This window comes from Diadema antillarum, unplaced genomic scaffold (genome assembly GCF_040938485.1).
Source record: "Diadema antillarum isolate AM-2024a unplaced genomic scaffold, OU_Dant_1.0 seq00000175_RagTag, whole genome shotgun sequence".
Lineage (NCBI taxonomy): Eukaryota > Metazoa > Echinodermata > Echinoidea > Diadematoida > Diadematidae > Diadema > Diadema antillarum.
The window spans coordinates 723,047-737,500 of NW_027271243.1; the positions used below are offsets into that span (position 1 = coordinate 723,047).

Genomic DNA, 14,454 nt, shown 5'->3' on the forward strand with positions numbered 1-14,454 from the left:
TTGATTTATACGAGTTGATACAAAATTTCAGTAATGATTTATTCAAATTGTCAAAGTGGTTTGGTGATAAAAGATTGATTGTAAACATTGATAAAATCAAACTATACATATTTTCGTAGCAGTATAACACAAATATTTTAGAATTTGAATTTTGTGATGCAAAAATAAATGATGTAAAACTGTCTGGAGTAGAAGGTACATAATTTCTAGAGTTTTATATTGACTGTAATTTGAACTGGAAAAACACATAGTCATGACAAAGAAGAGAATTTCGAGAAATATTGGAGTAATTAACAGACTACAAGGTATTTTACAAATGAGAGTTCGACTTTATAATATAACATTTTAAATTTCATCTCTTTTTCATCCTTCTAAAAAAAGCGATTCGATATTGCACAAATTCTCATCATAAAGCGCCTTCAATGACTTTGTTCCTAAAGATGAATGTTTTGAATATAATGAATTTAATAAGTTTAATATTCTTATGTATATGTTTAAGTATAAAATGAATTTGTTACCTGAGATGATTTCTGGTTTACAGTATTTATATCTAATGATCAGATTCATAGTTATAGATAGTATTTGTTTAAAGGAGATGGGAAGCACATAATGCACACACTCGGATATACTGGACCCTTACTACTGAATTCTTTACCAGATACAGTTACAAATGTTCCCATTACTAATATCTTAAAGAAAGAATCTCAAAAGATATTTGTCAGATGGTTAGATTTTCTTTTTATTGGGACACGTGGTGATTGTAAATATGTTGTGATTTTTTTTTCTCTGTGGGTTAAGATATTCACTATCACAAAATTCTATAACTAAAAATGTATTCGTTTGTATCTGTTTTTGTAATATTTTCATCTGTTTTTCGTTGTGACCGTACAGCAATATTGCTTCACCTTCTTCTTTTTGCTAAGAACTACCCCGACAAGACCCCTGGTCTTCTCCAGCTTCCATGTTTTTCTTTTTTTTTATAGTTCTTATGTATTGCATGTTTGTATACTCGTCACCGTCTTCTGATACGTACAAAAGTTGTGGGTTTTATTTTTATGAAACAGAGTAAAGTTCAAGTTCAATTCAAGTTTAATGTATCCATTTTAAAGACGCTGGTAGTATCCTATATATCATTTCATGTTATCTTATTTCATCGTTACATTTATGTGTTCGCAGAGTATAACGGGCTCCCAACATGAACATGATTCACGCATCAACGATGTCGGGAGTACGCCAATAATGAAGATTTATCACGGAAATAACACAAGTATTACATGCATTGCAATAGCTCATTAGATTTATATGCAGCAGGGCTGCCGATGTGCTACACACATTAATGTCGCAGTATTCCATTATTAAGATTTATCAGGGAAATAATACACGTATAGGGCCTACATGCATCTAAATAGGCGAAAGTAGTACCAATATCAGTGAGACCTTTTTCTTTCCTCTTGTCAGGACATGAAGAGGTAAATATTTCGAGGAAAAGGTACAGTGTATTTCAGGAAAGTTTTTAGGGAACCTTCTGCAGAACCAGTAAGACTTTCTAGTTCCGTATCAGAATTACATAGATATCACGCCGTAACAATGTTACAATATATCATACACTATATATATATATATATATATATATATATATATATATATATATATATATCATATCATATATTATATAACCTATTTGACATGAACATTTTCAAGGGGCAACATCATAATGTACATTGGAAAATGTTGCTGTCACATTAGTGGGGTTATTTACGGTGTTCTTGTTGTATGTCGCAATTCTGAATAATTTGATTATTTGATATATCAAAGTCTGATACCGAGAATATGTTCTTATTCGTATTCCTAGAAAACAAATAAAAACTCATTTTTAAGCACGCTCTAAACATTTACCTTAATTGACGCATAATACCTTCACATTTTCTACACCCATCTGGTGACTAGTTTGCTTTAGTTTACTCTGTTAATATTGACCAAACGGAGGCTCGAGATAATGTCTTTAAACTAGATGCATCACACTTTCAATGTTCAAGCTGCATTTACTTCATTTCATCACATAAATTCATATTATTGATGCAGACTTTATCTGATAATTATTTTATGACTTCATTGTCTTGCCTCGAGAATCACTGATTGAAATGGTTCATTGCGAAAGGGCAACTACGACAACAATAACGACAAATCTCTGACTTTTGGAATTGCTGATCGTCACAGGATGTGACTATCAAATAACTTACTACAGCATACTGTTCGCTGCTCTACCAGCATTTTTAGCATCCTATACAGCAGAATATAATGTTTCTCATCTGACGAAACGAGACACATTGTAGTGTTTAAAAAAAAATGAAAATAGACACATCTGCATAAACGTCTGTTTTATGTGAGACTGTGATGGCTGTCAGTCATTCGCGGATATAGGTGACCTTCAGGGCAATTCAACACGTCGGGCTCTAGGAATAGGATGCTCAAAGTTGCATATATGGGTATGTACATAACATACCCCTATACAGTATAACATTATATGATATAGCTGTATGTCGAGAATACAGACTATACGTCATATCCTGCCTTGAGTTTGTTACTATGTTCAATCTTTGTTGACGACACAAGGCAAGATTGAAACACTTGTAATGTGAACTGCACGTACAAATGTAAATATACGATATATTACATACATATTTTTTTTTTTTTGTGTGTGTGTGTGTGTGAGTGTTTGTTCCTTTTATAGAGACAGAGAGAGAGAGAGAGAGAAAGAAAGTGACAGATTGCCATATGTGTGCATCCATGTGTTTGTTATACTGGTACTATCATTACGTGTGTTATTGTACTTTATCGTGGAGTTTTGTTTATTTGTTTGTTTGTTTGTTTATTTGTCTTTTGTGCTTGTGCGTCTTCATTAGATGTGGAAGTTTAAATCAGACCTGTTTATCTTATTGAAATCAGGATAATGAGAGAAAAGGGGCTTGAATTTGCAGTCCTCATTCCTCTTTTCCCCCAGTCAACTTGAATCTTCTCTTCGACAGATGAAATTCCAAAATAGAAATTCATAAACCTTGAGTGCTGCAAGCATAATCCAATGATGACAATTCATCCTTGATGATCTGGTTGAGTCCTACAAAATTGCTTCCTTAATCTCAAGAGAATGATATGTGTCAATATATAGGGAGAATTATTAAGGTAAACGTCTACTTCTAACGAGGTCGAGTCGAGGTACCAGTGCACTTTTCAAGGATCCGGAATATTTCCTGCAAAAAGGGAGGGGCATGATACTCTGTCGGTAGCCATCATCTCTTTTCAGACTCCAAAACAATTTCCTTTTCCTGAGAGCACATCAACAATACGGGTCTTTACGTGATCAAGGGTCTAGCATATCAAGGGTCACTCACGGAGATTGCCTCGTATAATGGACACTGATACCGCAGTCCGGTCGTTCCGGTCAACGCAGTTGATGTTGAGTGGTCGCTCGTGGATCTTGTCGAGGGCCTCCTCGACGAATGATACGTCGCCGTCCCTGACGGCGGCCATGAACCGCTCCTCATGAGTGAACGCCGACATGTCCTCTTGCTTCGTCTTCGCTCGCGAATAGCGGACCTCAACGCTCCTGGAAAACAATGTAAAGGGGTGTGAAAGGAAATATGAATATATACACGTAATTAAAGTGTATTAACTCAGCGTATTATTTGAATGAATGAATGAATGAATGTAAGACTATTGAATTTCAATCGGAAGTCCCAAGTTCAATTCCCGCAAGTGCTTACGCCCTTGGACAAATGTTTTACCGTATATGCCCCCTCGACCCAGGCGTATAAATGGGTAACTGGCGAAACCATCGAGATCAGACATAAGACAATAACATTGTGCCGATTAATAAGGTGAAATGTTTTCATTATTGATATTTGGGGCAAACACATAAGCAAATGTTGCGATGTCAGATGCTCACAGCACTTCCATTGGTTTGTACACAAAAATACCACGAAAATCATATTGATCTTTGACAATTTGTAAAACAAAATTTTGCCCCCTTCCCCTCCACTCCTGAAGAGAAATAATGGTTGCAGAATTGTTAAGACAAGAAAAATGTGATGCGAAGGTTTGGCTTTTTTATTTTCATTTCATGTCCCGAAAGGAAAATCATTATGGAAGATTTGTCACGATTCATCGCTTAACTTGTAAGACCATGGCTGTGATAATAGTTTGATGAACTCTTTAACTATTGTATTAGTTTCACTCTGTTCACTGAAGTCATCTAGAGCAAGGTGTGAAATTCAACTTTTATGAAAGTGCAGGATACGTCATCTTAAAATATCGAATTATGAACAATGAACGTAATTATCTTCAACTAAGTTAACACAACGATGGTATTATCTTGTAAATCGATTGATACCCATGTGTGAATAAAATGACGGTTATTAAGATCATTCACAATATAGATGTGTTTAAATTGGCAAAATTACTGTCTTCATTAACACGTGATTCCTTAGATACATCAATCGGAGAATTTATAGCACCTTGACTTTAAAAAACGAAGCAAAAAAATGACAAAGTGCCACAAGCAAGTGCATTGACGAACAGGACTAGAATTTTGCAACGCAGACATCTATTTAACTGTTGTAAATAATATGCGCACCTTGATTGTATAATTTGAGGCTCTTTTTACTTTTTCGTTTTGTTTTTCTCTTCCAATATACATGTTGCTGGCAGAATATTTGAAGAATATGAACAGATGCATGCCTTGTGGGTCCGTCTACCCTAATTGTACGTCCTTCGTTTTCATCTAAAGAGGTTGAGCAGTGATCATATGTAATTTGTTGTACATTGCTTTTTGGGGGGATCCTACTTGGTTTTTAAATCTTGCAAAAGACGAAAGAAAGTCAGGCAATGATCAGTAACAGTGCTGACGAGAGGGTGTTGTTCCAATTTTGACAGTATGAACAAGCTCTCATCACACCTTGGAGGCAAAACGCGTTGAAGCCCTAACACAACTCGCTCAGTGGTGATGCTATCACAAGATACGAATGTGGCAAAATTCTGAATATTTGAAGAGTTTAAATACAACAACCGATGTATTCATTTTTATCACTTGAGATATCTGAAACTGAAGCTGCTGAAAAGCAAAGAAAATACAAAACATTAGTGCCTATAATGTGTGATAATTTTAGTATTTTTTACAGTATTTCATGTTATGTAACAGGTGTACTATCATTAAAGAGAATGAATTGTTGGATGACGGCTTATCTTTGAAAAAAATTGGCGTTTTTCACTTTTGGGTTTCAAACTCTTCATTTAAGGCAGTTTGAACAGCCGCCCTGAAAAAAAAATAATGAAGATTATCCGCCCCCTTTTCTCTCCCTAGCCTTCTCTACCTTTTCTTTCTACCATTTCCTTTCCTTATCTCCCTCTCTCCTCTTTCTCTCTCTCTCTCTCTCCTTTTCTCTCTCTCTCTTTATATACACACACATATATATAGATACATACATACGTACATATATACATACTTAGATATAGATATAGATATATAGATATAGATACAGATATAGATATAGACATAGATATAGATATAGATATAGACATAGACCTAGATATAGATGTAGATATAGATGTAGATATAGATGCAGATATAGATACAGATACAGATATAGATATAGATAAAGATACAGATATAGATACAGATACAGATATAGATATAGATATAGATATAGATACAGATACAGATATAGATATAGATATAGATATAGATACAGATATAGATATAGATATAGATATAGATATAGATATAGAAACAGATATAGATATAGATATATGGAGAGAGAGAGAGAGAGAGAGAGAGATTTATTTGAAGAGAGAAACGTATATGGTCGTCAAAGCCTGCCTGACATTACTTGAAGGTCTTTGTTAATGTCATACTGTCACTTGCTTTCGTACCAAGACTCATTTCCTTACGTCTATACTATTGATTTCTTCTTCTTCTTCTTCTCCTTTTACGTTTACACCCAGTGTGATATATATTCTTAATCATGTATGAATAAGGAGAACGAGCAACAGTTTTTTCTTCTTCAAAATTGCAATGCCGGAACAAAAAAGAAATTAATCATATTCTGTGTGTAAAAGGTAATAGGTGCACACCTGCATACATATATTTTGTTGAACACATTGCTCAACCTCTATACTCTGTTAGGACTGCTACTTAGTGTCTGCAAATAATGAGCGCAAATATACATGCACACATTTCTTCAAAAGGCTTTGAAACTTGACATGTTGATGGATAGACGGTATACACAGAATCTGCGTTCCGAAGTGGCTTAATGGAACGTATGCCATGACAAGAGTGAACTCTAGATTCCTATGATGTCATCAAAAAGAATCAGCGAAAAGAAATGAGGGTTCTTTCGCAAAAGGAGCATGCCACTGTTAATCGACCCCCCCCCCCATTGCACACACACACACACACACACACACACACACACGCACACACACACACGCACTGGACAGAACATCTGCCCCACAGCTTAAGTGCAAAACAAATGTCAAAGTATTAATGACTAAGTTCGTATAATAGTCGGGTGGTAACAGGGTATCCTCGAATCATGTCTACTGAACCTCGCTCATGAAGACCATTCAAAATGTCGAGGCTTGCTTGATATAGAAAATATAGTACAGCCCAGGAAAGTGTTAAGTGATGATAGCAAACACAAGGCTGTAATGTGGTCTTATTGTTCATGGTTTGTTTTGTTTTGCTTTGTCTTCGTTTGATTTTCGATTGATTTTTTTGACGATCACTAAACTTCGTGAAGGCATCAGAGTCATTCTGTGTGATGAAGGGTGAGGATGAGTGAAAGAAGAGAAATTAACTGTGATAAAAGGTGACATGACCTTGAAATAGTGCATCAGAATACAGTAAACCTCGCATGAGTCGAAGCTCTCGGGACTGACAAAAATGCGTCGACTTAAGTGAAATTCGACTCTCGCGAGAGTCGATTTTTTTTCGACTCACAGTTATGTACATGTATTATATTACATTTGCATGCATGTGTGTGTGTGTGTGCGTGCGTGCGGGTGTGTGTTTGCATTCAAATTTGTCTGTTCTTGAAGATAATGTTCTTATTTTGTTCTAAATTGAACATGGAATTTGTATCAATACTAGTAGTTAAACGTAGTTTTGAGAATGTCTGCGCTAATGTGGCAATGTGCATGTGCTATGTCTATGGTGCAACATAGGTAGCCATCTCTGTCAACCTACCCTGAGACAAACACTCTCCCAGGCCCATCCCACCTCCATTGAACAAAACTATACAGCCAGCCGGGCACGCACAAACAAGCTCCGCCCACTTGGCCTGTCACTAAAATATTAAAGCAACGATTGGTTGACCAAGGAGTTCTGGCTTGACATGGATAAAGTATGGATGTGCTGTGTGTATGGATAAAGTATATGGATCGATGTGCTGTGTGTATACATGTATACATGTGTATGTATTCGACATGCGTGCATAGCGGTACGTTGAGTGTGCATGCTTACCTGCAGCAGGCCAGGGACGGGGTTCTGCGACATGCCGATTTTTTGTTCTCCTCTAAATGTAATGAGAATGTCAGACAAATCTTCTTCGGCTCAAGTGATGTAAACTACGTGTATTTTGTACAAAAGGGACTGAATGTTTTACTTCGACACAGCCGAAATTCGACTCTCGTACTTCGGCTTATCCAAATATTTCTTGGAGAAAATACATAGGGAAAAATCAGGACTTTTTATTTTGCTTCGAGTTAAGTGATTTTCGACTCACTCGACGTCGACTTATCCGAGGTTTACTGTATTTCAAAAAGAAGATGGTGAGGCCAACGAGAAGTCATGTAGACATAAATCTGGCTAATGTGGCTCAGTGGACAGGGCAAGGGACTGTTAATCCCAGTTCCGTGGTTCGAGACCTATGGCGGCTGTGTCCCTACTGCAAGGCACTTTATTCTCATGGCCCAGTTCTGTAGATTGGACTTAAAGCCTTGCTTGCTTTCTTGCAAATAATTTTTTTTTTTTTTTTGGCTTCCTTACCAACCGGGCGAAACAAATCATCATACAACTTTACGATTCAAGCATGATTTCTTATTCTATCTACAAGAACAAACATGTCGAGAATAAAGTGTCCATAACAAAATAATTATGAAACACTCAACACACATGCTCAATGTAACCGTGTTGAACATACTTAACTCATAGAAAGTTGCAAGAGTAACTTGATACAAAATGAAATAAAAAAGACAATCCCTCACTGTAAGGATGATTTTGCACATTATGACGCCTTTAACATTGTCCAGATGGTTCGGCAAAAATACTTTAACAGCCAAATAAAATTGTCCAACAAACTTGAAATAACCAGCAAGTCATGCAAAAGGGCACAGCTTATTTCGATGCCTGTGTACTGGTTAATGTCACAGTACATGATACACATTAAAGTGAGAAGGAGGGGAACGACTAGAATAACTACATGTACTAGAAAGATGAATGAAAACACCGGGTTACTTTGCCGTACCTAAACATCGGCATACCAACTTGTCTCCTGACGGAGAGATGTTTCCTCCAGTTTGTGTTAGTCTGAGTTTCCGCCATTTTCTTTTCTTCCTTCTTCTTTTTCTTCTTCTTCTCCTCCTCCTCCTCCTCCTTGATCACCACTTCTGGTGTCCTCCCGACTACCATCTCCCCCTGGACTTCAGTCATGTCATCGTCCGCATCCTGAATCACAATGGTCACCATGGCTACCGCTCCAAAAGAACTATCTCGACGCGGAAGTAGACGAAAAATGGCTTAAAATTACCAGCTTTCGACACAAAGTTTCGTTACAATATGTTCGCTGCAACGCACTAAATCTCCGTCAAATGTTGGAGAACAAAACGTTCCTTTGGTAGAACGAATTCATTCAAGGAGCAAATAAGATTTCCCACGTACTAAGCGGGGGCATTGGTATGATTGTCCGCGAACTTTGAAGGGTATTCGACACTTGCTGATAGGTTGACACTGACCACTTGCCACAAACGCCTCTTGTTAGATTATTACTTCGAAGGCCGTATACGTCACACGATAATCGCTGTCATTTCTAAACGCAAATGCTCCAGAATGTGGCAATCAAGTTTTGTAACTTGACATAGTAATATCAATCTCAATTGGTGGAGACACGTCTGCGAACTTGAACGCTCACGCTGTAAACAAAAAATGCGGGTATGCAGTATGGACGGAGCTGTCGCTCTGTCAATTCAGAGAGATTTAGAAGATTCTGCTAACTGACCTTTGATATTCGGATTAGACTCTTTTGAAGGAACAGTTGTATTTCACGGAATATTTGCCATTATTATTATCATGGAATGTAGAACGACGGCGGTAATCGACAAGCCTAGCTCTGACTTTACAGCATCTCCTAGCTACTTCTTTCATTGTCAAAATGTTGGGAATGTAGAATTGGTTTCGCACTCACCATACAGTATTATCAGTCATGCATAAAAGGGATTGTATAGTTTTGGTTGAGACATAACTTCAGGTTTTTAATATTTTGTACTGAGATAACGAGAAACCCCATATGACAGAGCATGAAATTCCAAGAGGAATTCAACGTTTTGTGTTTTTTTTTTTTGGGGGGGGGGATGAAAACTGGTTTATCATGACTGAGATATCCAAAACAGAGCAATCCCAATAAAAGGCGGGACCCACCTGTTATTACGATCGTTTTGTTTTACTTTTGTGTGTGTGTGTGTGTGTGTTTTTTTTTTTGGATGTCTCAGCCTTTCCAAAACCGATTTTCATCAAATAAACTTTGAATTCCTCTTACAATAGTATATTTTGCACCATTTCACAAGTGGTTCTTGGTATCTCGCAAAAAAGTTAAAGCCCAATCCTCATCTCCACCAATACTATACCATCCTTTTAAACGTTGTTAAAGGGACTGGTCAGAAACATCAGTTGTAATCCTCATCAGCGAGAACATGATAATAACAACCTATTAGCAGTCATTTTCTTTCCAGTCGCTTATCGTGTTATGACTAAATCATGGATTTTATGCTTAGCACAGGAATTAATGTGGAATTTACGAATAACTGATTGTGGTGTGAAGTACTTATGTACGTCCTTTAATAGTAATGAAGGGTACCAGTTGGAAATTGCTCTTTGTATTTGTAACCCATAAGTACAAACATGCGTATGTTACTAAAGTAACACACACACACACACACACACACACACACACACACACACACAGGCGCGCCGGAAGCAGTTTTGGATTGGGGGGGCAAACGTTGGAGGGGGCTCAAGATTAGACCATGCATATGTTACACAATACACACACACACACACACACACACGCACACACATCTATTATATATATGTATATATATATATATATATATATATATATATATATGTAAAGTGGCGTACGGTGGGTCGAAACATGGGGGGAACCATAAAGTAATTTTGACGGTCTGTATGCTTGTGCGTGTGTGCGTGAGCAATAATGGGACTACAATACATTACGGAATGTGATACATTCAACAACGCAGTCATTGAGGAACATTGTAAGTTTTCCTTACATGGATTATGGAATGACGGTGTGAAACGATCGACAAATTATATACTGTCAGCAACATAAGGTGAATGGCATAACAATAAAATGCGAGCGAGCGAAGCGAGCGAGCTTGAAAAGTTTGATATTCTACAGTTCCAAAACTGGAGTTTTAATTGTAGCTACATATTTCACTTTGAAATAAATGGGGGCGCATCGGGCGCAACTGGGCCAAAACCATTAAAAATGTACAATTCAGGTTTTGAAATTTTGAAAAAATAAAGTTTTCTCAAAAACATTCCGACAACGAAAAATTGCTAGAGGATACACTGAATTTCAACTTAAACAAAAATGAGCAACAAATATTGCAAACTTTTTATGTTCTGAAATTTGAAGTTGAACATGAAAATTTCACCACTGTAACTTACGTTACTGCGCTTATTTTTCTTTGACCATATTCATTCTGTTTAGGGATGGACAATTTAACTATCCTTCTATTGGTGAATAGTTTCGAAGATATGACCATTCTTATTTCAATGTGCCTGCTATATTTTGCATTCATTTGATGAGTTGCTGTAACCGTGAATTAAGATATTGATAGATATGATGGAGGTTGTTAACTATGTAAAGTTAGATTGTTTCCTGTGGTTTTTTTATTCGTACACATAGAACTTGCAGAAAACTGCCAAATGATTTTAGATGGATTTGTCCTGCACATATTCTCAAACAATCTCAGTCACCATATGACAAATGAAAATGTGACTGTTTAAACCTTGGTAACGTTTGTTACGCATATGAGTCACGTATGTTACATGAATATATTAAACACTAAAAAAGAGGATAAATTTAAAGAGTTCTAATAAATATCAAAAGTACCAGCGTTGCAAGACCTTCAGTACTTCTGGAAGCAGATTTATTTAATTGTCGTCTGATTTTATCGTCCTTATAGTATATACATTTGGCCAAAAATGAAAAATTGGAATACAATATTTAGATTTCAAGAGTTTATTTTGTCTGAATATCATGAGTTTCACTGCAAAATTACCTGTTGAAGTGCCCTGTTTAAAACCAAAGGAATGCATTTATATAAGTGTCACAAAAGACATTGTCAAGAACCCCTAAAATGTATCAGTGTGTACTATAAACAATTGTAACGTATGTTTCAAATGTTTCCAGATTGAAATACACTGTATTAATCACTCGAAAGTGGAGATGCATTGGAAAGTGCATTAAAAAGGAATGATGCATCGCTAAACAACATTGCACAGTGTGAGTGCACAAACTGGTCAGCACTTAACTGTTTAGCATATTAAAGTTTACATCAATAAGGTATATCGGGCATAAGAGTGAAAAATGTGAAATAAATCACATCGAGCCTATGAAGTTTAAAATGCAAACACCAGCACTGCTTTATGATTAATAATGCATGATTATCACGAGTTTCATTAATGAACAAACCATGCATTATTGTTGCTTAAAACGTACAGATTTCTTGGCACATTATTCAATAATGTGCTAAGAAATCTGTAAGTTTTAAGCAACAATAATGCATGGTTTGGGTAATAGTCACAAAAATACAGAATTATGAACAATTTAAGAGTGGTCACGTAAATAGACAGCTTTCTCACGGTTTTAGATTGAGAGTATAACTGACCTATGACACACTAGTCTATAAAGACAACAATGATAAACACAAAAAGGCGCACCTTTCATAATTTGGATACCCCCCCCCCCCCTTTTTTTGGGGGGGGGGGAGAGGCAATGGAAAAGGCATAGAAATGTCAGAAGAACAAATTGCAGTTCTTCTATTTCCATTACATAGAATAAAAGTTCGGTGACCTATAAAATGTTTTCAGTTGACATCATTATAAAAGACAACTGTAAACTCACAATCTAGTATTTTTCTGCAAAAGGCAACTTTCAATAAAAGGCATACTGGGTAAGAGCCAGTGTAGGAGAGAATAATGCAAAAGTGGCGAGTTGTATTATAGTGAAATTATATAAAAGTTGGTATAAGAGCGTTAGTATGACGCTTTCTTCTATTTTCTTGGTTAAACTTCATATTTTCATTAATATCTCGGAATAGTTAGATTGGGTAGAAATTTTCATGGATGATTTTCGGTGCATAAACGAGGAAATTTACATATATTTCATCCTTTCAATTTGATATCTACAAGCCAACACTTTTATACAGTACCTTTCATTGTAAAGCATACATAGGTATACATCATTAGCAAATTTTTAAATTTGTGAATCAATTTCCTTGTCAATCCTTGTCAATCAAGTCGACATTATCACCTTCATTCACCCTTTGCCGAGATCGGTTTAAGTCTTCTTTTATTTTCTTGCCGAACGCTCTGTGCTTTTTAACTCTTTCATTTTTTTTCTGCGCTCTTGTTTTTCCCAACTCTTAAGATTTTCCACAGGAACGTAATACTTTTTTACACGTTGTTTCTCGGATTTATACTCTCTAAAAAAAATCGAGTGAAAGTATTCACTCTTAATGGGGGAATAAAAAAAAAGAGTGAATTTAGAGTAAAAATGTTCATTTTCACTCTTTTTAGAGTGACCTCAGGGACCACTCCTAAATCTTCGAGTGATCCCTGAGGTCACCCCAAAATGAGTGAAAATGAACTTTTTTTTTCACTCAAAATTCATTCAAATTTTACTCTAAATTCACTCTTTTTTTGTATTCACTCCATGAAGAGTGAATATTTTCACTCAATTTTTTTAAAGAGAGTACGGAAGGCTTCTTCTCCAATCTTTTCCTTTTTCCCTCTTCAGTAATCGGCCTGAATCTTGGCTCTTTATTTTCCCATTTTGACCTCTAGGAACCGAAGGAGTAATGATAAGATTCACTTAACAGAGAAATAAGAAAATCCATACTGCAAATCAGTAATAAGATATTCTTACATAATCACGTAACCTACGTTACCTCTAATTACAAGGAATGAAGTGTCACATAATGAATTTGGTAGACTACAGTCACTATAACTTTGAAGTAAATGATATGATAATTAAAATGAAAACCATTATTTTCATCATTCATATATCATTAACATACATATTGGATTGATTTTGATAGAGTGATTGAAACCTACGTTACCAGGGTATTCAGGGCCTCATTGACAATGATTATCGCCAAAAAGAATGGTTAGTGCAAGCGTAAAATTGAAATATGTTTTTCATCTGTTTATTTATGGATATTAGTCTTTTTTTAGGATAAAGCTTTGGTAAAAAGTACGACAGTGTACATGCAGATGTAAAATTGAAACCTACGTTACCTTAAGTGAAACCTACGTTACAATATTGACCCTATGTTTAAGTACCTTAATGTTGTATGAATATCTGAGTGTGATGTAAACTTATTATTCTCCTCGACAAAACAAACACCAAAGTACTTGCTTATAGTAAAAAAGTACCAATATTTGAATGTGATTACGCTAAACATGACTTTGAAAATATATATACCGTTCGCTCAGATACTGAGAAAGATCTCGTGCAGTCCATTCCCTGTGAGTCGTCAACGTGATGTGCCATTTTGTCGCAAGGACTGTTTCTATGCAACTATGGAGTAAGATAGCTCTAGATAGCACTTGTTATCGATGAATGGTTGCAATGTTAGTGAATCTAATTAAGATTATCTTTTCGGGGGTAACGTATGTTTCGGTAACGTAAGTTACATCAGACCTTCGATGTGACTTTTTCAAGCGATTAGTAATGGCTCAAAATTGAAAACTCAGTGGAGAGATTGGGGTACCGTATGCCTATGTTTGGCATCTTCCTTGTAACATTTTCATTTTTAATTTTCCATAGCGGTGGTAACGTATGTTTCATTTCTTAACCATACGGTCTGACACATATTAGTGCTTGAAGCTTTTTCTCTGCAGCAGATAACCAGGTGGCACAACTATTGTTTACA

General features: G+C 36.1%; 1 protein-coding gene across 1 annotated transcript in view; it reads right to left on the reverse strand.

Moving 5' to 3' along the window:
* Positions 1 to 9,008, reverse strand: part of LOC139728363 (short transient receptor potential channel 1-like) — a 31,325-nt gene extending 22,317 nt beyond the window's left edge. The window contains exons 1-2 of the mRNA XM_071639308.1: positions 8,520 to 9,008; positions 3,390 to 3,604 (exon numbers count right to left, since the gene is read on the reverse strand). Coding sequence (XP_071495409.1) covers positions 3,390 to 3,604; positions 8,520 to 8,740 — 436 coding nt within the window. The 5' untranslated portion in view covers positions 8,741 to 9,008. The remainder of the gene's footprint in view (positions 1 to 3,389; positions 3,605 to 8,519) is intronic.
* Positions 9,009 to 14,454: the final 5,446 nt, after the last annotated feature.